Source organism: Microcaecilia unicolor, chromosome 2, assembly GCF_901765095.1.
Source record: "Microcaecilia unicolor chromosome 2, aMicUni1.1, whole genome shotgun sequence".
Classification (NCBI taxonomy): domain Eukaryota; kingdom Metazoa; phylum Chordata; class Amphibia; order Gymnophiona; family Siphonopidae; genus Microcaecilia; species Microcaecilia unicolor.
In genome coordinates this window covers 423,753,321-423,780,577 of record NC_044032.1, presented here as the reverse complement: position 1 = coordinate 423,780,577, position 27,257 = coordinate 423,753,321, and the positions used below count along the sequence as shown (strand labels likewise).

The following is a 27,257-nucleotide window of genomic DNA, read 5'->3' as shown; positions in this document are numbered from 1 at the left end:
TGATTATGCCCCTCCACTGGGCTCATTTTCAAAAGAGAAAAATGTCCAAAAAGTGACATAAATCTACATTTGGACATTTTTCTCACAAAAACATCCAAATTGATATTTTCAAATTTATTCTATGAGGTCCATCAGAAGTTCATTCAAATTACAAGGGGGTGTGTCAGGGGCGTGTTAAGGGCAGAATCTGGTTATTCCTAACACTTGGATGTTTTTCTGTCATAAAGGAACAAAACAAAAACACCCAGGGCTATAAGATGGACGTTTTTGTCTAGACCTGTTTTACTAACGAATAACCCACAAAAAAGTGCCCTAAATGACCAGATAACCACTGCAGAAATAAAGGAATGATACCCCCTTACTCCTTCAGTGACCACTGATCCCCTCTCACCCTGAAAAAGATGTAAATGAAATTGTACATACGAGCCTCTATGACAGCTTCAGATGTTATGGCCAGTCCTATTAGAGCTGCAAGCAGGTCCCTGGAATAGCCTAGTGGTCGGTGCATTTCACTGTAGAGAAGGTGACCAAGGCCCATAATCCATTCTAACTATTACACTTGTGGTGGAAAGTGTCTGCCCCCAACCCTCCCCAAACCTGCTGTACCCAAATATAGGTGACACCTGCAGCCATAAGGGCTGTTATAGTGGTGTGTAGTTGGGTACAGAAGGTTTTTTGTGGGTTTTGAAGGGATCCCCATAAAATATAAAGGGGTAACAGTGAGATGTGCACCTGGGACCTTTTATGTGAAGTTCACTCCAGTGCCCCCTAGGGTGCCCACTGGTCTGCTGGGATGCCTGTGTGGCCAGTTTACTAGGAAAGTGACTCCTCCTACCTCCTAATGGCTTGATTTGGTGCGTTTTCACTTGGACTTTTTTTTTGTGGGGGGGAGGAATGGTCTAGAAAGATAGACATACTAAGCACAAAAACATCTAGGAAATGGCCAATTTCAAAGAAAAAAGATAGTCATTTTTTGGGGGGGGATTGAAAATAGTCATTTTCACTACTTGAGTTTGGATGTTTTCAGTAAAAAGTCCAAAATCAGATTTAGACATCATATTGAAAATGCCCCTCCAAGTGTTGAATACTGCACTTTATATTGCATAAGAAACAGCTGGCCACAAAAACCTGGATATTCAATGCCAGACACCGGACTTGGCCTCAGCATTGAATATCCGGGAATAACGCTGGTGGCAGGTAAAAAAAAAAAAAATCACTCACCACTGCCAGCTGAATATCTATCTCTATGGTTATAAAAATAACCCCTATTACCCCCTCCTCCTCCCCCCATGAAAAACTATATGCAGGCCAATTCAAAATTCTGAGGGTGTGTGCCTGACCATGTTCAAATGCCTCATAATACTGTGGTAGGCAGGGCTTTTTTTGAGGGGGTACTTGGGGGTACTGAGTACCGGCACCTTTTCCAATGTCTGCTACAATTGACCCATTGTCCCCAAGTTGTAATGAAAGAGCTCAGGCTCTACACACCACTTCTGCCTTGTCATAGGTTCTGTGACTGGTTGCAGGGGGCCTGGTTATTCTGGAATGGGTCCCTCAGTGATCACCCCACCCCTGAAGGATGGCCTGGCATTTGAGTATCGGCTCCTTTTTTTGCTAGAAAAAATGCACTGGTGGTAGGTAACGATAAAATATAAAATTACCTTGCTGCAGAACATCAGTGACGATCGTGAGGTAATCCTGAGGGTCCTGGTCAGTAGAAATCTCTTGGCTGCCTCTGTCCATGGGAACCAATTCATACAGTTCTTCTGAATTCTCCAGTCCACAAAGCAGGATTACAACTCTGTCTGGGGGGTGAAGAAGGCTTGCCAGAAACTCTCTTTTCTCTTGAGTGAGATTTGCCAGTAGCCCCTCTGACAGTATAAGAAATTTACACTGATAGCCGGACAGACACATAGATTCCAAATGCTGGCAGGATAAAAGATCGAAATTGTAGAGCAAGATTCTTTCCTCTTCTAAAATCTGCTCGAAAACATCTTTCAGGTACGATGCCCATTCCTCTGCTTCTGTTTCATAGATCACCAGTAGGTCTTTCAGATTTTCATCTAAGTAGACACATAAGCTAATTAATTAATAGATAAACATATGCGGGGCATTTCTATAAATGGGCACCTAGAAGTACACACCATTTGTGGGCATCATTGGTTCTGATAATCAGCTTTGACGTGCAGTATAAACCAGGCACCATTCTATAAGGTAGCACCTAAGTGTTCTATCGTGTAACCACAAGGGGGTGTAAACATATAAACATGGGCGACCATGAGTGTGTTGCCAAACAACACGCACAACTTCTTGAATACTATCAGTCGTGTACTTTCATTGGAGTACCTAGGCATGCCTACTTATACCTGCCATTGACCTAGCGAAAGTGACCATGTCTAAATTATGGCAATGCCGACTAGAGCTTGTATTCAATAATGACTTAGGCATGCCTAAGTGCTGTTATAGACTTGGAGCTAAGCATACTCTATTGTGACACCTACTTCTTAGCTCCAGATTATGGAATTGTTCCATAGACTGAGTTTCTTACCATTAAAACCCCCAATTATTCCACAAAATAGGGATGTGCATAGGGAAAACATATCGATTTAGTTTCAGTTTATTTGGCCTTCTTTCACTTTATTTCACACATTCATTTTAGAAAAACAAATTACTGTACGTTAGAACTATTTAACGTGTTAATCAACATTTGTTAACTTGTAGGTTAAGATACATTGAAAGATATAGTTACCAAAAGTCATGATAACTTTGTTTAATAAGACTCTGGGCTAAAATAGCATGACTTCTGGTAAAATACCCAACATAACGGTAGCCCACATTGATTACTTATCCCCTTTGGCCAGGATTCTGCATATGGCATCTAAAATGTAAGCATGTTGAAATAACCTGCATAGAACTATTCTATAAACTGCATCTACAGTAAGATGCAGTTCATAGAACAGCACACAGGCCAGGAGACCTTGCCTAAAGTTAGGTGCAATTCCCAGGCAAAAGCACTATATTATAAACTGTGCCTAACTTTATGTGTGGATTATAAAATAGCACTTTTTTCGGTGCTGATTTTGTTAGCGTCATATATAGAATTCACCTCCATAGGCCAGATTCTGTAAATGGTGTCTAAAATCTAGGCTTGTTGTATAGAATAGAACATAGAGATAAGGAACATGCCTACATTTAGGCATGGCCATTGACGCCACTGAAAACCTGGTGTAAATACCCACTCCTTATTATAGGTGTGTGTCCGTCCCCCCCGAATTCTATAACAACATGCATAAATTTGAGTAACTCCCCCAAAACGGCAACACTCCTCCCATGGTTGTGCCCCCATTTCAGCTTCTCTTGTTAGAATTTACATGCTCCTCTTTTAGAATTCGCCTAAAAAGAAGCATATGTAAATTCCAATTATTGCCAATTAGTGATGATAATTGGTTGTTATTGGCCAATTATCATGACTGGCTCATTACTCAATTGAGTAGTGTGCGTAAATTGGCTACACGGACAATTTAACATGTGCTACTCTCTGTGCCTTATATAGAATCCGGGGGTATATGTGCAGAATGGCTCTTAACAGTGAGCTCCCAGTTATAGTTTTCTTGTCTCTTAGCAATCACTGGCAGAGAGCAGTGATACATTCAGCCTGCTCATACCAACCCTGAAGTCTTCTCTCTGATGTAACTTCCTGCTTCCACATAGGTGGGAAGTGTCAGATAGAAGGCTCCAGGATTGGTGTGAGCAGGCTGTATGAATCGCTGCTCCCTGCCACCAACCACTAGAGACAAGAAAACTTTTAAAAGGTACATGGGGGGGTGGGGGGAGGGGTGTCAAGAGAGACAAGGGGAGATGCCTGGTTGCCAGCTGGAGAGGAGACAGGAGAGAGAGATGCTGGACTATATTTGTGGAGGTGAGGGTGGAGGAAGAGAAGGTAAATGCTGGACTATTTATGAGGGTGGGGGGAAAGAAGGTAAGTGCTGGACTACTTGTCAGGGGAAAAGAGAAGGTAAAATGCTGGACTCTTTGTGAGGGTGTGGGGGGGGGGAAAAGGTAAATGCTAGACTATGTGTGGTGATGCAGGTGAGGTAGAAGATAAAATGCTGGATCATGGGAATGGGGAGGGGAGAAGAAGGTAAAATGCTGGACCATGTGTGGGGGTGTGCCTTGACAATTTTAGTGCCATATAGGTGTGCTGTGATAAAAAAGTTCGAAAATTTCTGCTATAAAGAAAAGTAGATGCCTACTTCTCTTTTCAGAATAAGATTCAAATAGGTGTTTTCCTAGCACCTAAATTTAGTCATCCTCTTTATAGAATTACCTTCATTCTGGCTAAATTTATCCTCTGTATATATTTTACTTCATAAGAATAGAATATTATACATCCATTATCATATCAAAATCTATTTATTACTGTGATCTTTGCATTTTATACAAATTCTAACATTCAAACCTATACATCATTCTCCACAATGCTGATGAAAATCTACTATCAGAGATGTGGCCTCAGATTGGGCATATATCATCCCGCTATGTTATTATTTTTTATATCTCCTTATATTATCAAAAAGCATTGTACTTAGCGTTTAAAGTCCTTGTGGAGAATTGAGTGAAAAATCCTTATTGATCTGTGTTGTTTGTGTCCACAATTCTCAATCACAGTTAAAACTGGCAGTATGTAGTTCAACTGATGATTGTATTTCCTTTGTATTATCCAATAAAGATCTTTTATTCAACAATTCTCTTAGCTCTGTTCAACAATTCTCTCAGCTCTACACAGGGCTGTGTTTCGCCTTTGACGTCTTCAGGAGCTGTTCATTTACAGCCACGCTACAGCGTAATAAAAGGCAGTTGCTCTTCCTTTTTTTGAATATTGAAAATCGCTGGTTCACAGCGATAAAAGTCCTGCTGAAGGCCAAAGCTTAAACAAACTGATTATCAAAAGGCTTTACTTGGAGGGGGAAGGGTAAACTGTGCCTTCCTTTGTTTTAGATGATAGAAGAACAAACAGACAAGTACTGTGCACCATAGCAGCCAACTTTTCAAAATGATTGGGGGTGCTGAAATTTTTTTTTTTACAGGTGATGCATTCCCCCCTCCCCTCCCAGTTCCAGGCCCCCCTCCCTCCCAGTTCCAGGCCCCCTCCCTTCGAGTTCCAGGCCCCCTCTCCCTCCCTCCCCTCCATCTGACTTCCAGGGTCCTCTCTCCCCTCCCTCTGAGTTCCAGGGTCCTCTCCCCCCTCCTCCGAGTTCCAGGGTCCTCTCCCCCCTCCCTCCGAGTTCCAGGGTTCTCTCTCCCCCCTCCGTCCCTCTGAGTTCCAGGGTCCTCTGCCCCCTCCCTCCAAGTTCCAGGGTCCCCTCCCTCCGAGTTCCAGGGTCCTCTCCCCCCTCTCCCTCCGAGTTCCAGGGTCCTCTCCCCCCCCCTCCAAGTTCCAGGGTCCCCTCCCTCTGAGTTCCAGGGTCCTCCCCCCTCCCTCCAAGTTCCAGGGTCCCCTCTCCCTCCGAATTTTAAAAGTCATCTTACCTCGTCGGGGTTACGCTGGCAGCAGCAGTGAAAAGCATGCAGGCTCGGCGCTTCAGCCCTTCTCTTCTCTCAGCTCTGGCCCCTACCTTGCGGAAACAGGAAATGAGGGCGGGACCAAAGCTGAGAGAAGGGAAGGACTGAAGCGCCGAGCCTGCACGCTTTTCACTGCTGCTGCTGGCGTAACCCCGGCGAGGTAAGGTGACTTTTAAAATTTGAAGGGAGGGGGACCCTGGAACTGGGAGGGGGAGAGGGAGGGGGAGGGGGAGAGGGAGGGGGGAGGACCCTGGAACTCGGAGGGAGGGAGGAGATGGGGAGGACCCTGGAACTCGGAGGGAGGGACTTTTAAAATTCTGGGCTGGCGAAGGGAACTTCCGGTGGGTGAAATATTGGGGGTGCTCGAGCACCCACAGCACCCACGGAGTCGGCGCCTATGCTGTGCACTACCGAAGAACTATTTCTATTAAGGATTTACTGGGAGCTACTCTGTTAAGCAAGACTGAAATCCCGGACCAGATTTGGGGATTGGGATTGCAGTAATTATTTTGTTGTTGTTTGTTTTCTGTTTTTGAGGCTTGCTTTTCAGCAGCCTCCTCCTCAAAAACAAGAAAAGACTCCAACCAGACTTCTTACCAGCAATACAGCCAAGGGACACATTACAATATTCATTGTAGATATCCTAAAATGTCAGGTTAGTGCAGGAGCCCTTACTGCCACCTCAATGGGTGGTGGTGCTTCCCCCTGAAATGGCCGCGTGGGGGCCTCAGCATGCATCAAAAACACGTGCTGATGCTAGCGCAGGCCTCCTTTTACCGAGGCTTAGTAAAAGGACCCCTCTATCTGTTGCAAGGTCCATAGGAATAAAATGGGCCCTGAAGCACTAACCATTAGTAAATAACTCCCATTGCATTATAAGACTCTTAGAATACATTAGTGAAATACTGACATTTCAGTCAGGAAGATAACAAAACATGTCTTAAGAGACAACTGAAATAAGAACGACCTCAATCTCTGTGAGCTTTGGAGGCTGATTCACTAAGGCTTTTCTCATGTTTTGTGTCTGTGGGAAAAGACTTTGATGACTCAGGCTCACAGCAGTAAAAAATATGTCCAAGCAACAGCATTAGGAAAGTCTATAGCTCTCCACACAAAGATAAGAGAATACCAGCAACAAAGAACGTCATTGCATGATAGGGACTGTCATTTATAGCTAATCCCCGAAGACATGTTAACATAAGGTAACAGTTAACAATAACATCTGCTCCTTGACGGTAAGAATGGGTAAATTAATGTCATTATTCTCGTTAAAATTAAAAAAGTTACCGCTCACTATTATTAAAATGTCAACATCTTTAATTCAGTTTAGTTCTTTTTATTTCATTTTAGCTTTGTAATTGCAGAGTCACAAAATTAGCAGCACTGCATTGATAGTCGGTGATGTGTGACAAATAACTTAATTTAAAGCATCTTAATAAAAGTTGGACCAATTTTAGCATTTCACATGCAGGCATGTTTCAGCCTGTTCACTGCTAATGTTGGACTAGTAGTAGAGATCAAGCAATTAGTTCCTAGCCATCAGCCAAAGTTTTTGATTGTTTATATATATATATATATTTATCCAGATTGTTTTGTGAAATTATTGCAATTTAATATACTCACACACAAAACATAATCTATCTTCATTTAACAGTTAATCCAGTAGGACAGGTCCCTCTAGTGTAGTGAAAAAAACAAATGTCAACACTTTACATGACCTCTTTCCTAATGATGCGCCTTCTTCCCTGTAATGTAGTAGAAGCCAGACAAAGCTGAGAGGTAAAACAAAGGAAAGGAAGACAAGCAAACAAAAAAGCATGGCCACAGAAAGGCACTCAGAATCAGCAAACTGGAAAATTCTATATTCTATTGAAGACATGACTCATTGAATTTCAGAAACATAAACAAACATACTAGCAGTTAATACCATGGAGGTAAATTGCTGTTTTCTATGGCATACAGATAAAAATAACTTACTGAGAAAAGTTTGGAAATATTTATGTATCCATGGGCTAAAACAGCAGATAATCTACTGGAGGATGAGCATACTCTGGGCTCCTTTTACTAAGAGGTGGTAAGCCCAACATGGGCTTACCGCTCGCTGTACAGGAAGTACCGCTGGGCTACTGCATCAGCCTGGCGGTACTTTGCACCCCAGCGCACCGTCATTTCCAGCACTACAAAAATGTATTTATTTTTGTAGCACTTGAGTGTACCCGGCGGTAATCGGGCAGCGCTGTGGGCTGCCCGGTTAACGCGGGAGCCCTTACCGCCTTTTCAATGGGTGGAGGTAAGGGCTTCCCCACAAAATGGCCGCTCGGCAAGTGCTTTTCTTGCCATCTGGCCATTTCCTGTAGGAAGACGAGACTTCCCTTTTACCAGCTGCAGTAAAAGGGGGCCTTGGCGCTCGTGTAAAACACGTGGTGATGCCAGCGCTGGCCCTCCTTTGCCGCAGCTTGGTAAAAGGGACCCTCTGATGCTAATAAGTCACAGGAGTAGATTCAATAAATGGCATTCAAAGTTAGGCGCTAGGATGATCTGCGCTAAGCTAGTATTCTGTAAAAGGCGTACTGTATGGATCGTCCTTTATAGAATATCAGCTTATTGTGCATTTTGGGCCCGATTCTATATATGGCACCTAAAATTAACATGTGATAGGCAATTACACCTAATCATATTCTAAATACCGTGCTTAAATCTACATGTGGTATTTAGAATACGTTTATGTTCGTCCATTTACGCCAGTGAAAAACTCTGTACTAATTCAGATGAACAATCCGGTAACAATGTTTTAGGTGAATGAACAAGGGGGTTCATTCTCTCTTCATCTCTGACAAGAAGCAGGCAGGATTTGAAACTTTGCAAGAGCAAACTGCGTTCAAATCCAGACCACTTGCATACCATGTCTGCAGAATCAGTTAGGCGAAAAGTTCAGCAGAGGGTTTTGACCTCTGTGGTTCCTCAATGTAGATATTATGATGCCACTTTTTCAAGACTCCTGAAATCGATTTCTTTGCCAGTGAAGAGAACACAAAATTGCCATGCTTCTATTCATTCTTCCTTCTCTTTTTCATCTTCCAGCAGATGCTTAGACAATTCCATGGGCTAGGTCATTTCTTTGGCTTATCCACCATTCCCCTGATACCTAGTGTATTCCACACATTTAGCTGGAGGCATTACACAATGATTCTCATAGCACTCTACTGGCTTCAGCAGTACCAGTTTCTTCTATTTTGCAAGCTGCTGCTGCAGTTTCTAGCATTGATCACTTCATCCAGACCTCCAGTTTTAGCCCCCACAGACTGAAAATTGAGAAGTTTTTTGCATCTACTCTTGGAAGTCCAGAACATCCTGACAGCTGTTTGAAAAACTTTCACCAGGCAAACCTATGCTTTCAAGTAGAAGAGAGTCTCCATCTGGTGTTCTACTAATGGCTATTACCCTATTATATGTACCTCTATGATGATTCTACAGTAACTATACCACTTATCTGGTCTACAAACCCTCCAGGGACAGAAAAATACTGTACCTGAATGTACACTCATTCATTAGCTTTTGGTCCTGCAGATAGTATATAAGAAACTTAAATAAATGCATGTATAAGTATGTAAAAGAACTAACAAATTTGTGTATGCCCATTATTAGGCGTAAATGTGTGGGTACTTTCTGTAGGGTAATTTTCAAAGGCAAAATATGTACATATTCTTAGCTTAGAACTGGTATAATAGGAATCATGGAATTACCTTCATGGGGGCTAATATATTAAAAGGGTGCCTATCGGGCTCATTTTCGAAAGAGAAGGATGTCCATCTTTCAACATAAATCGGAACATGGATGTCCATCTCCCAGAGATGTCCAAATCGGTATAATCGAAACTCAATTTTGGATATCTCCAGCTGCAGTCCATCGCAAGGACGCCCAAATTTCAAGGGGGCGTGTTGGAGGCTTAGCGAAGGCGGGACTTGGGCGTGCCTAATACTAAGACATCTTTGACCCATAATTGAAAAAGCAAGGACGTCCATGACGAACACTTGGACGTTTTCACCCAGACATGTTTTTTTTTACAAATAAGGCATAAAAAGGTGCCCGAAATGACCAGAGGACCACCGGAGGGAATCGGGGATGACCTCCCGTTACTCCCCTCAGTGGTCACTAATCCCCTCCCACCCTCAAAAAAACATCTTTAAAAATATTTTGTGCCAGCCTCAGATGTCATACTCATGTCCATGACAGTGCATTAAGGTCCCAGGAGCAGTTTTAGTGGGTACTGCAGTGTACTTCTGACAGGCGGACCCAGGCCCATACCCCCCCTACCTGTTACATTTGTGGAGGAAACAGCTAGCTCTCCAAAACCCACCACAAACCCACTGTACCCACATATAGGTGCCCCCCTTCACCCGTAAGGGCTATGGTAGTGGTGTACAGTTGTGGGTAATGGGTTTTGGGGGGCTCAGCACACAAGGTAAGGGAGCTATGTTCCTGGGAGCATTTTACGAAGTCCACTGCAGTGCCCCTTAGGGTGCTCGGTTGGTGTCCTGGCATGTCAGGAGGACCAGTGCACTAGAAATTCCCACGTCCAAATGGCTTGCATTTGGATGTTTTTTACTTGGACATCTTTGGTTTCGAAAATCGCCAAAAGTCAAAGACGTCGAAAACCAAGGACGTCCAAATCTAGGGACATCCATGGATTTGGACGTCTCTGATGGTATTTTTGAAACATCCATCTTGTTTTGAAAATACAGTTTTCCCCGCCCCCTGGATTTGGACATTTTACAAAGACGTCCAAATCGCAACTTGGACATTTCTTTTGAAAATGCCCCTCTATGTGAAACATCCGCATGCCTATATAAGGTCTAACAGCAAAAAGAACTTCATAATACCTCCATATAAGTCTCTGGTGAGATGTCATTTAGAGTATTGTGTACAATTCTGGAGACCGCATCTTCAAAAGGATATAACAGAAAGCAGCTAATAAAATGGTCAGTGATCTTCACCATAAGGCATATGGGGACAGACTTATAGATCTCAAGAGATATATACTTTGGAAGAAAGGCAAAAGAGGGGGAGATATGATAGAAACATTAAAAACCTCAGTGGAATAAATGCACAGGAGGCAAGTCTCCTTCCTCTGGAATGAGGGGCATAGGATGAAGGTGAAAGGGGACAAACTCTGGAGTATCAAAAAGAAATACTTCTTCATAGAGAGAGTGGTGAATTCGCGGAACGGAATCCTGGTGGAGGTGGTAGAGACAGATTGAATTTGAATTCAAGAATGCTTGGGACAAGTATATAGGATCTCTAAGGGAGAGTAAGGGATAATAGATGGCATGGACGGGCAGACTGCATACGCCATATGGTCTTTATCTGTCTTCATTTTTCCATGTTTCTATGTTTGAAAAGGCCACATAGAGGGGAATTTTCAAAGGATAACCAAGTCAGAACTGGGATGTCCTACTTATAACATCCAAAAAACCCTATCCATCTCACAGCCATTTGGGGTTTCCTGTTTGAAAATACGTGAGAATGGCCAAAATGAACAGCCAATTTCCAAAATAAAATGTCCAAATTATGAATGCCAAAAAAACAGGGATAAGGATGTCTGTCTGACAGCATTTGTACAAAGACGGCCATACAAACGTCCCTGCAGAGCAGAGGGACAGCCCAGTGGTCAGTGTAGTGAACTTTACTCCAGGGCATCCAGGTTCATATTCCACCACAACACTGGGTCCCCTGATTTACTGTCCACTGTACTGATCACTAGGTTACCCTTCAGACCAGTTTGCTGCTGTGTTCAGAATGCCCACAATGTCTGATGTTGTCAGGAAGCCTAGTTTCCCTTTCCAGTGTCACTTTCAGGGGTGAGGGAGGGGGACAGTAATCACTGGGGGATTAAGGATGGGCCATGCCTTAATAGCTCCAGTGTTTATCTACTCAATCAGGCACCTTTTAATACACTGGACGTGACTGAAAAAGGTCTAACTTAGGATGCCCTTCTTGTTTGACTTGGATATTTCTTCCTTGGATGTCCTAAATTTAGGCCCTCCTTAGTCCCACCCTAAACACGCTCATAATATGCTGCCTTGCTATTTGGATGAACTACAGTATCGGACGTCCAAATTCTGCATTTTGAAAATTGTGATTTGGATATTTTTGGAAGATCGACTTTTTATGGCCATTTTGCATGTCCATCTGCTTTGAAAATAAGCACTATAGACTCCTTATGTGCTGTATAAAATAGGCGTTCAGTACTATCCTACTGGCATGCAAATTATCTTGCAAGAATTACCAAGGCTGTGGAGTCAGTATACCAAATTTTCGATGCTGACTCGTCTGACTACGGCTCTGACTCCTACTGATATTAGGCTCTTTTTTTTTTGTTCTGGATCTAAAGTACTGGTAAATGTAACTTGTTTCCGACTCAGATTCTGATTCCATGACTCAGACTCTAACACCATAGCCCTGAAAATTACACGTGCTGTAACACGTGTGTTTTACAAATTATGTGAATACTTTTTGAAAAATAATCAAAGACTACGTGGGGAAAAGTATGCACTTATTTTTTAGGTGTGAGCCCCCAAAACAGTAGATCAAATGTGAGAATGTACTCTACACTGTAAGAGTATTCTGAAACTCTACAAAAATCCAACGAGGTACATTATAGAGAGTGGAAGAGGTGACATTGATTTTAAGGTTTCCAATAGGGTATCCACAGGGCAAAACGTTTTGTTGATTTTTGGTTTGGTTAGACTTTTTTCCCAGTTTTTGAAATTTTTTCAGTTGTACATATGCATTTTAATAATAATAAAAAAATTAACGCATGGTCAAGTTCAAATTCAATTTATTTGATATACCGCAAAATTTCTAAAAGAAATCTAAGTCGTTTAAAACGTTAGAACTTTTTAATGCATGCTGGTTTACTTAACATGCGTTAGTTCATAGTATAATGTACTTTAAATTGAGTTAGCATCCACAACAATTTTAAAGGTATGTTGACAGACTAAGAGGCATATTTTCAAAGCACTTAGACTTAGAAACTTATATGTTGACCTATGGAACTTTGTAAGTCTAAGTGCTTTGAAAAAGAGCCCCTGAGGGTCCCGCACTACTGACCAATTAGTGGCATATGGAATGCGAAGAAGCCTATTCTATTCCCATGGGCTTCTTCAAATTCAGCACACCGCTAAGCGGTAGCACAGCTTTTTAAAAGGAACCCTGAATGTATGCTAATGAATGCACATTCCTAGTTTCCAGCTGCTGCTTCTCCCCCTAAAAATTGAATAAATGAGTACTGTATGCCTGTGGACTTTATGCCTTCTTCCTCATTTATCAGATGTTACAGTGAGTATATTCTAGGATTTAACATATCTGTGATTCAGAGTTGGCTGCTGTGGGTTTTTCCTTCATGCTGTTATTAAAAGCCCATCTGTGACTTGCAGCCCACTCCCACCCAGGAATAGCAAAAGAAAAACAATGCAGACTGAACCTCAGATCTCCAACTGCCCCCATTCTGTGCAAACACTGCACATGGCACGCATGCTGAATTTCTTTTTATTTTAGTTAAATAAAAATGTAGAGGAACAGTTTCTAGGACATGTTAAAGGAATAAAGCATGTTTTTGACCAAATAATGATTATTAATTTGCAAAAATTTGCAATGCATGGTATTAAGTAATAATGACATGCAAAACACCTCATTCTTATGCACAATAATGTCTTCCTTCCTTCCTTCCTTCCTTATCTGATCAGTCAAGTGTGGCTCTTGGTCACTCTATGGATCAGTTTTTGCCATCCTTTTCAATCTCTCATAGCTTCTTTCAGTTCTTCTATGTTCATTCCAGTATCTTGCTTGATAGTATCTATTCAGAGAATTCTTGGGTGGCCTCTTTTTCTTTTGCCGCTAACCATTCCAATCATGATGTCTTTTTTGAGGGACTTGCTTCACAACTTCGGCTTCCATATCATGAACTCATGGGCAAACACATTCCAGCTAAAACTCAACACAGAAAAAACACACTGCCTTATCCTCTCATTCCAATACAACATGAATATACCCACAAACTTAGTCACCCCTGACTATGCCCTCCCCATTTCAGATAGCCTGAAAATCCTTTGTGTCACAATCGACCGAAACCTTACACTCAAGACCCAAGTTAACTCTACAATCAAGAAAATGTTCCACTCAATGTGGAAACTTAAATGCGTGAAACCATTCTTCCCGAGGGCAACTTTCCGCAACCTGATACAATCAATGGTGCTAAGCCATGCTGACTATTGCAATGGACTTTATGCAGGATGCAAAGAACTACTAATAAAGAAAATACAGATTGCTCAAAACATAGCAGCCAGGCTTATATTTGGAAAATCGTGATTCGACAGTGCCAAACCCCTACGAAAAAAACTGCATTGGCTCCCAATCAAAGAACGTATTACTTTCAAAATCTGCACCCTGGTCCACAAGATTATCTATGGTGAAGCCCCAGGTTATATGACTGATCTCATAGACCTACCAACCAGAAACACAATTAGAACATCACGAACATACCTAAATCTTCACCACCCTAGCTGCAAGGGACTCAAGTGCAAATCAATTTACGGATCCAGCTTCTCCTATATAAGCATGCAACTATGAAACACATTACCGAAAGCCATAAAGACAACGCAGGATCACCTCAACTTCTGGAAATCACTAAAGACTGATCTGTTCGAGAAGGCATACCTTACTGATTCAACTTAAGTGCCTAAACTCAGCAACACAACGAAACCAAAACTTGCAATGAACATTATCTAACTCTTCTTCTCTTGATTCTCTAATGTGACTGTAACAACATCACTCTGTATTTGTTTCATCACTGGAGGTGGCTAACACCTCATGGTACTATGTAAGCTACATTGAGCCTGCAAATAGGAGGGAAAATGTGGGGTACAAATGCAACAAATAAATAAATAAATGATGTGACCACAATTGGAGAGCTTTTGTTTTGCTACCTTGGCCTCCAGCAAGAATTTTGGTTTGATGTATTCCAGAACTGCTTGGTTTGTTAGTTTGGCTGCCCATGGGATGCGTAACAGTCATCTCCAGCACCATAATTCAAATGCATCAACTTTTTGCCTGTATATTGTGATAAGGAAGAGGCTATCCTACCCTGGTTAGGCCCCTAGAGGGCGCTGTTACCCTAAAATGTCCAGGGAGAAGGGTTGGGTGAGTCACAAAAGGGAGCCAGAAAGGGGAGGTAAAGCTGGAGGTCGCTAGGACCGGGGAGAGTCCTGGAGGTGGAAACAGGTGCAGCCGGTTAGGGGCTGGGTCCTGTTTGGCCATTAACTACTTAATACCCCACCTGAGTGGTGAGAGGAAAAAAAAGGAGCTAGAGCTAGCAGCGGAAGAAGAGAGCTGGTAGCTGGAGCAGGAGGTCCCCATGTGAAGTAATGGCTGAGCCCTATGGCCTGGTGGTGAAAAGACTGTGTGTCCAGAACAGTGAAAAGGTACTGTGTGTCCCAGGGGAACAGACTGGGTGTCTCGAACAGTGAAGAGGTACTGTGTGTCCAAGGGGAAAAGACTGGGTGTCTAGAACAGTGAAGAGGTACTGTGTGTCCCAGAGGAAAAGGCTGTGTGTCTAGAACAGTGAAGAGGGACTGGGTGTCCAAGATGAAAAGACTGTGTCTAGAGCTGTGTGCTACAAGGAGGGACTGTGTGTCCAGGGACTGAGTTAGTACTGAGCCCAAATGCCTGTGTGAGAGGGCTCAGGGGGAAGAAATCTATGGATATTGAACTGTGCAAGAAGAAATGTTTAAAAGGAAGATTGCACTGAGTAGGAAGAAATGAAATGGTTAAGCTGGAAGAACTGTTTAAGCTTGTGAAAGTGTTTTAAGCTAAAAGAAGTGTGCCCCAGAGGCTGGAATAAAGATGTGTATGAAAATAGCCTGATTGGTGAGTCCTGACTATGTTTGCCTTTTGAGAAGCAGGTCACCCTGAGCAGAAAAGGGTAGCACATTGATTTGCATAAAATCTGCATATTGAGAACCAGCTCACCCTGAGTGAAAGAGGGATCTGGGAGCCTGATCTTCACAAGAGCCTGATCATTTTCACAATATCTTTCTCAGCATCCAAGATTTGCAGCCATATGTTACTATTGGGAAGATGATTGCACTGACCAACGTACATTTGGTTACCAGGCTGATGGCCTTGCTTTTCCAGATGTTGTTCATGCTGACCATTGCACTTCTTCCAAGTGTCAACCATCTCACAATCTCAGGGGTGCACTCACCATCATGATTAATTTTTTGTGCCAAGAAAGATGAAATCTTTGACAACTTCAATTTCTTCATTGTTGATCTCAATGTCAACATTCACATTTTTTGTTGATGTCATGATCTTTGTCTTTGTCACAATAATGCAGTTTTCATTTAACTTCACCAGCAAAGTAAATCTTGGAAATATAATACCACCTCTGAGATGCTAATGTGCAGCCTGGTGCTCCAGGGGATTCTCTTAAAGGGACACTTTCTCTTTCCCAGCAGTAGTGGGTCCTAGGTTTTTCTGTTTTAGCACAGTTCATATGCAAAAAGAGATTAGATGGTTAGATTTTAATCTAAACCCTGATAAGAATCAATGACAACACCCCTGAATAAGTAGCTCAGGCAAAAAAAAATATATTTTGATTGTTCAACAAAAGCATATCCTTGTGCATATGAAAAACTATGTGAACCCTTTATTCAATAACTGAGATGACCTCCTTGAGATAAAGTAAACATATCCTTATCTTTAAATCAGTCTGTCACACATGTTCTTTGAGGACTTTTGGCCTATACATCTTTAAAGAATTGTTTCAACTTTGGCATTTGACAACTTCTTTACATGAACAACTCTCTTCAGAACTTTCTACAATGTTTCAATAGGATTTACTTGGGGACTTTGACTTTGCCAATCCAAAACACAAAAAGGGTTATTTTAGAAGCTCTAGTTTTGATTTATATGTGAAAATGCAAGCATTTCCACAGGTATATGGTATCCACGTCTAAATAGGAGGAGCAATCCCATCCATCAGCTGGGCCAGACAACATGAAAGGAACTCAGTCACAGGCATTTTCGGAGATATGTGAGTATATTTCAGTAAATAGTGATTACACTGCTCTTCATTCCCTTCTCCATCTCCCCAACAATGACAGTTGTGCTCATTATCTTCTCCATCCCATATCCCTACATGTGAATGAAGATATTTTATCTTTTATTTCCTTATTTTGCTATATTTTTTCTAATACTCCTTTTTATGTATATTTTTAGTGTTTTTTAAAGGTCATCTACACATTTATATACACTTAGGACTCTAAGCACTGCAAGTTTAGATCATTTAGCATGTGAGGCGACTTCAGAGTCATTTTCTATGCAACTCATCACTTACATATTCATATATGTCAGGCTCGGTATGCTGCACAGTCAGATAGACATGCTATTAAGTATCTGTTGAGCATGCATCACATTCTTACAGTTTGTGTGTGTGGTGGGAGCCTATCACGGTAAGCACTGGTTTGATTTCAAAATTATTTCCTGGAGAGGTCGAAATCCTGAAAAGCAGTGCAAGCCTGGAGCTAAGATATTTTGAATCTATATATTTTCAAATTAGTGTTTTGGATTGTTTCGTAAATTCTAAACTGCTCTCTTCCCCGTGTGTCCCTCTGTCTTAATAGGTTTCATCTGCTGACTTTACCTCTATCTATCCTACATTAAAAACAAAACTTCCTTTCCTCTGACTTGGAGATCTACTGGTTCCTATAAATTACTGTATTTCCTGTCCTTCTGACTTCATAGTCCCTTCCTTCCCACCCCTCTCCCACCCAGCCCTAGGTTAGCTCTCCATATATTGGAAAACCAAGAGACAATTATCTTCATTAAACAAAAAATGAAAATACACTCAATGCATGGAAACAAACAGAAAATACAAATATGGAAAGCAACCTGTGGAGTACCTCAAGGCTCACCATTATCACTAATACTCTTCAACATGATGATGATCCCGCTGGCAAAGTCCTTATCCAATCGAGGCCTTAATCCATTCATCTATGCAGATGATGTTACAATCTGCATTCCCTTCAGACATGCCTTGACTGAAATAACCAATGAAATCATTGATGGCCTGAACATCATGGACTCTTGGGCAAACTCATTCCAACTGAAAAAACACACCGCCTTATCCTCTCATCTCATCTCAACACAACAGCTACAAACCCGCAATCATAAACGCACCAGGACATGCACTCTCTAATTCAGACAACCTAAAAATACTCGGAGTCACAACCGACCGCAACCTCACTCTCGAGAGCCAAGTAAAAACCGTAATAAAGAAAATGTTCTACTCAATGTAGAAACTCAAGCAAATAAAACCTTTCTTCCCGAGCGATACCTTTCGTAAACTAATACAATCAATGGTCCTAAGCCATGCAGATTACTGCAATGGAATCTACACAGGATGTAAAGAACAACTCACAAGAAAACTCCAGACTGCCCAAAACACAGCAGCCAGACTGATATATGGTAAAACATTATTCGAAAGCGCTAAACCCCTAAGAGAAAAGCTACACTGGCTCCCAATCAAAGAACGGATCATCTTCAAAATCTGCACTTTGGTCCACAAAATCATCTACGGCGTAGTCCCAGGATACATGACAGACCTCATAGATCTACCAACTAGAAACAGACTCAGATCAGCACGATCATACCTAAACCTAAATTATACAAACTGCAAAGGGCTAAAATACAAAACAACATATGCATCCAGCTTCTCCTACATAAGCGCACAACTATGGAATAGACTCCCATATGCAGTGAAAACAATACATGACCACCTAAACTTCAGGAAATCATTAAAAATCCACCTCTTCAAAAAATCTTAACCCACCGATCCAACATAAATCCCCACATCCAGCAACACACCATAATCAATGATCGTATTGGACAATTTACTTTCCTCTTTCTCCTCGACCTCATGTCGCTTGATTCAATTCTACCTCATTTGACCACAACACAATCTTGTATTTGTTATCAACCGAAATGGCAAACGCCTTACGGTACTTTGTAAGCCACATTAAGCCTGCAAATAGGTGGGAAAATGTGGGGTAAAAATGTAACAAATAATAAATAATAATAAAACCCTCTAATGGAAAATCCAACTTATTGATATCCCTTAACACAGTACACATCACACTTGTTAAGCATATCAACATGTCTTTTTTCAATGCAAACCATCTGGTACCTTAGAGCTTGCCCCATCTGTCTCCTAATATCAGATGTGAAAGATGAAATCAACAAACACAATAAGGAATTGGCTGCTATTAAGGAAGCAAGCAGGACTAACCAATTCTAAGTCAATTTCCTACTAGCACTGCCACAGAGAATAAAGCAAAAAATAAATAGATGTGTCACAGTAGGCTCAGGTAGACTAAAACTTGTGTCACAGAGGCATTCACCAGGCAATCAGTAGGAATGGAATTGGTAGACTGAAAGATGCTGAGAATAGCTATGTTGAAAATGATAATGATACATGAACATGCTAAATAAATACTTCTCTTCAGTGTTCATGGAAGAAAATCCTGGAGAAGGACTGCAGTCGGTTGCCGAGGGTATATCTGGGAATGGAGTGGATATTGCGCTGTTCACAGAAGAAAGCATTTATAAACAACTGGAAAATCTTAAAATGGACAAAGCTATGGGGCCAGATGGGATACATCCCAGGATACTGAGGGAACTCAGAGAAATCCTGGCGGGACCTTTTAAAGGATTTATTTAATAGATCTTTAGAGACAGGAGAGGTTCTGTGGGATTGGAGACAAGCTGATGTCTTCACAAAAACGGGGACAGGGAACATTGGGAAACTACAGGCCGGTAAGCCTCACATCAGTTGTAGGAAAAATAATGGAGTTGCTGCTGAAGGAAACGGGGTGCAGGATCTTACCCAAATAAATCTGATTGATTTCTTTTACTGGGTTGGCAAACAATTGGATGAAGGACATGCGCTGATGTAATCTATTTGGATTTCAGCAAAGCCTTTGATGTGGTTCATCACAGAAGACTCCTGAATAAGCTGAGAAGGTTGAATGTAGGACCCAAAGTGGAGAACTCGATTGGAAACTGGTTGACAGACAGGTGGCAGGGAGTGGTGGTAAATGAAATCTGGTTAGAGGAAAGAAAAGTAATTAGTGGGGTGCCTCAGGGGTCAGTACTGGGGCTGATTCTGCTTAATATATTTGTGAGAGACATTGCTGAAGGGTTAGAGGGAAAAGTTTGCTTTTTTTGCAGATTATACAAAGGTAGCCAATAGAGTGAGTACATCGGAGGGAGTAGAAACCATGAGAAGAGATCTCCAAAAATGAGAAGAATGGTCAAAGGTCTGGCAGTTAAAGTTTAATAACCAATCTCTTTTGTTTAGGAAGCACTGCATTCTGGACTTGGGGTCCCTCTGAGAGCGATGGCCGTAACAGGCAGCGTATCCTTCTGAAGAAGCAATTTGTGAAATTCTTCATGCGTTAAGGAAATGCCTTTGTGGTTTTTTTAAGGAAATATGCTATTGTGATTTTTTTGTAACACAAGTAACACCATGGAATTATTCCAGTACTGGTAAAAGGATTGGATTTGCAATTTCAGAGATACATACAGTTACAAATGGACAGAGCTGTATGAGTATTCTGGGAAAAGAACTTGATTACCGTCAATGAGTGACTGTGGATTCATCTGGGACATGTCACATATCTTTATTATTTAGTATGCTTGCAGCATTGGATAATTGAAAAGTGAATTTCATTAACACCATGTTGGAGGAGAACTGTGTTATTTGGATATGATCATCTTGAGATGGACTGCCTGGATTTTGTTACAATATCCTCTAGATAAGTATCCAGACGTACTTTGCTGCAATGTTTATTTAATAAAGAACTGCATGTCAAGCATTTTTGTATGCTATTGAAAAAGTCTTTGTTATGAAATTAATGTGTCTACAATGTAGGTTGTATACAAGAAGTTGATGCATGGTGCAATCTTAAATTAAAGTGTTTAATTGTGCTGAATTTAGACAAGTTAAAATTTAATGCCAAGAAGTGCAGAGTGATGCACTTGGGGTGCAGAAATCCAAAGACGATGTACCAGATAGTAGGAGAGAGCTTGATAAGCACAGTTCAGGAGAGGGTCTTTGGGGTGATTATGTTCAAGGATCTCAAGGTGATGAAATAATGGGACAAGACGGTGGCCACAGCCTGAAGGATGCTAGGCTGCATAAAGAGGGGTATAACCAGCAGAAGAAAGGATGCCCCTGTATAAGTCATTGGTGAGGCTCCACTTGGCGTATTGTGTTCATTTTTGGAGGCTGTTTCTTGCTGGGAACGTAAAAAGACTTGAAGCGCTTCAGACAAAAGTGACCAGAATGGTATGCGGTTTGCATCACAAGATGTTGGAAGAGACTTCAGGACCTGAATATTTATACCCTGGAGGAAAGGAGAGACAAGGTGATATGATTCAGATGTTCAAATATTTGAAAGATATTAATTTACAAACCTTTTCCAGAGATGGGAAGGTGGTAGAACTACAGGACGTGAACTGAGGTTGCAGGGTGGCTGACTCAGGAATAATGTCACAAAATACTTTTTCATGGAAAGGGTGGTAGATACTGGAATGCCCTCCCACAGGAAGTGGTGGAGATAATGATAGTGAATTCAAAAATGCATGGGATAAACATAAAGGAATCTTATATAGAAGGTGTGGAATCAAACCAGCTTAGTGGTATTTAAGTACATAAGTACATAAGTAATGCCATACTGGGAAAAGACCAAGGGTCCATCGAGCCCAGCATCTTGTCCATGACAGCGGCCAATCCAGGCTTAGGGCACCTGGCAAGCTTCCCAAACGTACAAACATTCTATATATGTTACTAGTAAAAAAGGCCCGTTTCTGACACAAATGAAACGGGCGCTAGCAAGGTTTTCCTCGGAGTGTGTATGTTTGGGAGAGTGTATGTGAGAGTGACTGTTTGAGAGTCGGAGTGAAAGTGTGATTGTGTGAGAGAGAGCGTGAGTCTGGGTGTGAGTGTGTTTGTGAGAGAGTGTGTGTGTGAGAATGAGAGTGTGTGCAAGTGTGTATGTGAGACACAGTGTGAGTGAGAGTGTGTGTGTGTGGGCGAGAGAGAGAGTGTGTGTGAGACACAGATTCTCTGTTTGAGTGAGTGTATGAGACCAAGCGAGTGTGTGAGTGACTGTGTGGCACATAGAGAGTGAATGTGATACAGTGTGAGACAGAGTGTGTGAGAGTGAGAAAGACATTGTATATGAGAGAGAGAGTGTGAGCCGTGCCCTCCCAATCCATGGCCATCTGTCCCCTGCCCCCTCCATTCATCCTTTTCCAGCAATTCCCCTCTGTCCCTCAGCCCTGACCTCCCAATCCATGGCCATCCATGTTTGTCTGTCACCTGCCCCCTCCATTCATCCCTATCCAGCATTTCCCCTCTCTGCTTGAGGCCTGCCCTGCAATCCATATCCATCCATGCCCATCTGTCCCCTCCATTCATCCCTATGCAGCAATTCCCCTCTCCCTGAGTCCTGCCCTTCCAATCCATGCCCATCCATGCTCCTCTGTCACCTGGCCCCTCCATTTTTCCCTATCCAGCATTTCCCCTCTCTGCCTGAGGCCTGCCCTGCAATCCATATCCATCCATGCCCATCTGTCCCCTCCATTCATCCCTATGCAGCAATTCCCCTCTCCCTGAGTCCTGCCCTTCCAATCCATGCCCATCCATGCTCCTCTGTCAACTGGCCCCTCCATTTTTCCCTATCCAGCATTTCCCCTCTCTGCCTGAGGCCTGCTCTGCAATCCATATCCATCCATGCCCATCTGTCCCCTCCATTCATCCCTATCCAGCAATTCCCCTCTCCCTGAGTCCTGCCCTTCCAATCCATGCCCATCCATGCTCCTCTGTCACCTGGCCCCTCCATTTTTCCCTATCCAGCATTTCCCCTCTCTGCCTGAGGCCTGCTCTGTAATCCATATCCATCCATGCCCATCTGTCCCCTCCATTCATCCCTATGCAGCAATTCCCCTCTCCCTGAGTCCTGCCCTTCCAATCCATGCCCATCCATGCTCCTCTGTCAACTGGCCCCTCCATTTTTCCCTATCCAGCATTTCCCCTCTCTGCCTGAGGCCTGCTCTGCAATCCATATCCATCCATGCCCATCTGTCCCCTCCATTCATCCCTATCCAGCAATTCCCCTCTCCCTGAGTCCTGCCCTTCCAATCCATGCCCATCCATGCTCCTCTGTCACCTGGCCCCTCCATTTTTCCCTATCCAGCATTTCCCCTCTCTGCCTGAGGCCTGCTCTGTAATCCATATCCATCCATGCCCATCTGTCCCCTCCATTCATCCCTATCCAGCAATTCCCCTCTCCCTGAGTCCTGCCCTTCCAATCCATGCCCATCCATGCTCCTCTGTCACCTGGCCCCTCCATGTTTCCCTATCCAGCATTTCCCCTCTCTGCCTGAGGCCTGCTCTGTAATCCATATCCATCCATGCCCATCTGTCCCCTCCATTCATCCCTATCCAGCAATTCCCCTCTCCCTGAGTCCTGCCCTTCCAATCCATGCCCATCCATGCTCATCTGTCACCTGGCCCCTCCATTTTTCCCTATCCAGCATTTCCCCTCTCTGCCTGAGGCCTGCTCTGTAATCCATGCTCCTCTGTCCCCTGCCGCCTCCATTCATCCTTTTCCAGCAAGTCCCCTCTCGCCCTTCCATGACCCCCCCCCCTCGCATCCATGCTACGCTCTCTCCCATGTCCCAGCCTGGCCCGCCCTCTTCTTTCCCCCCCCCCCTTCGCATCCATGCCTCGCATCCATGCCCCCCCCTCGCATCCATGCCCCCCCACCCCTTCGCATCCATGCCCCCCCTTCGCATCCATGCCTCGCATCCATGCCCCCCCTCGCATCCATGCCCCCCCACCCCTTCGCATCCATGCCCCCTCCTTCGCATCCATGCCTCGCATCCATGCCTCCCTTTTTTTTTTTTTTAATTCTTTTTAACTTTACCTCCGTGGCGGTTCGTGCAGCGAAGCGTCAGGGAAGGAGGCGGCGCTCCCGACGTCTAGCTTTCCCTTCGCTGTGTTCCGCCTTGTTTTGAAGGCGGAACACAGCGAAGGGAAGGCTAGACGTCGGGAGCGCCGCCTCCTTCCCTGACGTTTCGCTTCCGGATTTGTTTGTTTTGTCGCGAGGGCGGGGCAGAGACGGCTGGCTGGCTGGCTTGAAGGGAGGCTTCACACCACGAATCCCCGAACCCTTCAGCCTCAGCCTGGGAGTGACGTCAGATGGCTTCAAGGCTTCAAGGCTTCAGGCTTCAAGGCTTCAAGGCTTCAGACTTCCGGCTTCAAGCTTCCGGCTTCACAGAACGTTGTCCTGAGAACTTAGGCTTCCGGCTTCAAGCTTCCGGCTTCACAGAACGTTGTCTTCAGAACGTTCACGGTGCGTTTTATTATATTAGATTCCTGGGATTTTGGATTTTTCCAAGTCCGTTTAGTAGCGGTTTATGGACTTGTCCTTTAGGAAACCGTCCAACCCCTTTTTAAACTCTGCTAAGCTAACCGCCTTCACCACATTTTCCAGCAATGAATTCCAGAGTTTAATTACATGTTGGGTGAAGAAAAATTTTCTCCGATTTGTTTTAAATTTACTACACTGTAGTTTAATCGCATGCCCCCTAGTCCTAGTATTTTTGGAAAGCGTGAACAGATGCTTCACATTCACCTGTTCCACTCCACTCATTATTTTACATACCTCTATCATGTCTCCCCTCAGCCGTCTCTTCTCCAAGCTGAATAGCCCTAGCCTCCTTAGTCTTTCTTCATAGGGAAGTCGTCCCATCCCCGCTATCATTTTAGTCGCCCTTCGCTGCACCTTTTCCAATTCTACTATATCTTTCTTGAGATGCGGCGACCAGAATTGAACACAATACTCAAGGTGCGGTCGCACCATGGAGCGATACAACGGCATTATAACATCCTCACACCTGTTTTCCATACCTTTCCTAATAATACCCAACATTCTATTCGCTTTCCTAGCCGCAGCAGCACACTGAGCAGAAGGTTTCAGTGTGTTATCGACGACGACACCCAGATCCCTTTCTTGGTCCGTAACTCCTAACGTGGAACCTTGCATGACGTAGCTATAATTCGGGTTCTTTTTTCCCACATGCATCACCTTGCACTTGCTCACATTAAATGTCATCTGCCATTTAGCCGCCCAGTCTCCCAGTCTCGTAAGGTCCTCTTGTAATTTTTCACAATCCTGTCGCGAGTTAACGACTTTGAATAACTTTGTGTCATCAGCAAATTTAATTACCTCGCTAGTTACTCCCATCTCTAAATCATTTATAAATATATTAAAAAGCAGCGGTCCTAGCACAGACCCCTGAGGAACCCCACTAACTACCCTTCTCCATTGTGAATACTGCCCATTTAACCCCACTCTCTGTTTCCTATCCTTCAACCAGTTTTTAATCCACAATAGGACATTTCCTCCTATCCCATGACCCTCCAATTTCCTCTGTAGCCTTTCATGAGGTACCTTGTCAAACGCCTTTTGAAAATCCAGATACACAATATCAACCGGCTCCCCTTTGTCCACATGTTTGTTTACTCCTTCAAAGAATTAAAGTAAATTGGTCAGGCAAGATTTCCCCACACAAAAGCCGTGCTGACTCGGTCTCAGTAATCCATGTCCTCGGATGTGCTCTGTGATTTTGTTTTTAATAATAGCCTCTACCATTTTCCCCGGCACCGACGTCAGACTCACCGGTCTATAATTTCCCGGATCTCCCCTGGAGCCTTTTTAAAAAATGGGCGTTACATTGGCCACCCTCCAATCTTCCGGTACCACGCTCGATTTTAAGGATAAGTTGCATATCACTAGCAGTAGCTCCGCAAGCTCATTTTTCAGTTCTATCAGTACTCTAGGATGAATACCATCCGGTCCAGGAGATTTGCTACTCTTCAATTTGCCGAACTGCCCCATTACGTCCTCCAGGTTTACCGTGAAGTCAGTAAGTTTCTCCGACTCGTCCGCTTCAAATACCATTTCCGACACCGGTATCCCACCCAAATCTTCCTCGGTGAAGACCGAAGCAAAGAATTCATTCAGTCTCTCCGCTACGTCTTTGTCTTCCTTGATCGCCCCTTTTACCCCTCGGTCATCCAGCGGCCCAACCGATTCTTTTGCCGGCTTCCTGCTTTTAATATACCGAAAAAAAATTTTACTATGTTTTTTTGCCTCTAATGCTATCTTTTTTTCGTAATCCCTCTTGGCCTTCTTTATTTGCGCCTTGCATTTTCTTTGACACTCCTTATGCTGCTTCTTGTTATTTTCAGACGGTTCCTTCTTCCATTTTCTGAAGGCGTTTCTTTTAGCCCTAATAGCTTCCTTCACCTCACTTTTCAACCAGGCCGGCTGTCTTTTGGAGTTCTGTCTTTCTTTTCTAATTCGCGGAATATGTATGGCCTGGGCCTCCAGGATGGTATTTTTGAACAGCGTCCACGCCTGTTGTACAGTTTTTACTCTCTCAGTTGCCCCCCCTAAGTTTTTTTTTTTACCGTTCTTCTCATTTTATCATAGTCTCCTTTTTTAAAGTTAAACGCTAACGTATTTGACTTTCTGTGTACAGTTACTTCAAGGTCGATATCAAAACTGATCATATTATGGTCACTGTTATCAAGTGGCCCCAGTACCATAACGTCCCTCACCAGATCATGCGCTCCACTAAGGACCAAGTCTAGAATTTTTCCTTCTCTCGTCGGCTCCTGCACCAATTGCTCCATAAAGCTGTCCTTGATTTCATCAAGGAATTGTATCTCTGTAGCGTGTCCCGATGTTACATTTACCCAGTCTATATTTGGATAATTGAAGTCACCCATTATTATCACATTGCCCATTTTGTTCGCGTCTCTGATTTCTTTTATCATTTCTGTGTCTACCTGTTCATCCTGGCGAGGCGGACGGTAGTACACTCCTATCACCGTTTTTTCCCCTTTTATACATGAAATTTCAACCCACAATGATTCAAAGGTGTGATTTGTGTCCTGCTGAATTTGTAATCTATCTGAGTCAAGGCTTTCGTTAATATACAATGCTACCCCTCCACCAGTCCGGTCCACCCTATCACTACGATATACTTTGTACCCCGGTATGACAGTGTCCCACTGGTTATCCTCCTTCCACCAGGTCTCAGTAATGCCTATTATATCCAATTTTTCGTTTAGTGCAATATATTCCAACTCTCCCATCTTATTTCTTAGACTCCTAGCATTTGCATATAGACATTTCAGAGTATGTTTGTTGTTCTTATTTGCATGATGCTTAGTACCTGACACTATTGATTTGACATCTTTTGTCTGATCTTTAGTTGTATTTAAGGGCACCTGGTCTACCACGGTCTGTTGTGCAACCTCACTATCCAGAAACCCTATCTTCCCTGTTTGTGAGGTATCTTTGCAAGATACCTTTTCTCGAACCATGCGCTTTTGAGCGACTGTCGGCCTTCCCCCCATTTCTACTTTAAAAGCTGCTCTATCTCCTTTTTAAATGCCGATGCCAACAGCCTGGTCCCACCCTGGTTAAGGTGGAGCCCATCCTTTCGGAATAGGCTCCCCCTTCCCCAGAATGTTGCCCAGTTCCTAACAAATCTAA

At 43.2% G+C, this 27,257-nt stretch overlaps 1 protein-coding gene across 1 annotated transcript in view; it reads right to left on the bottom strand.

Moving 5' to 3' along the window:
- Positions 1-27,257, bottom strand: part of BANK1 (B cell scaffold protein with ankyrin repeats 1) — a 561,218-nt gene that overhangs the window by 513,950 nt on the left and 20,011 nt on the right. Inside the window, exon 2 of the mRNA XM_030190750.1 lies at positions 1,662-2,063. Within this exon, the coding sequence (XP_030046610.1) occupies positions 1,662-2,063 (402 nt within the window). The remainder of the gene's footprint in view (positions 1-1,661; positions 2,064-27,257) is intronic.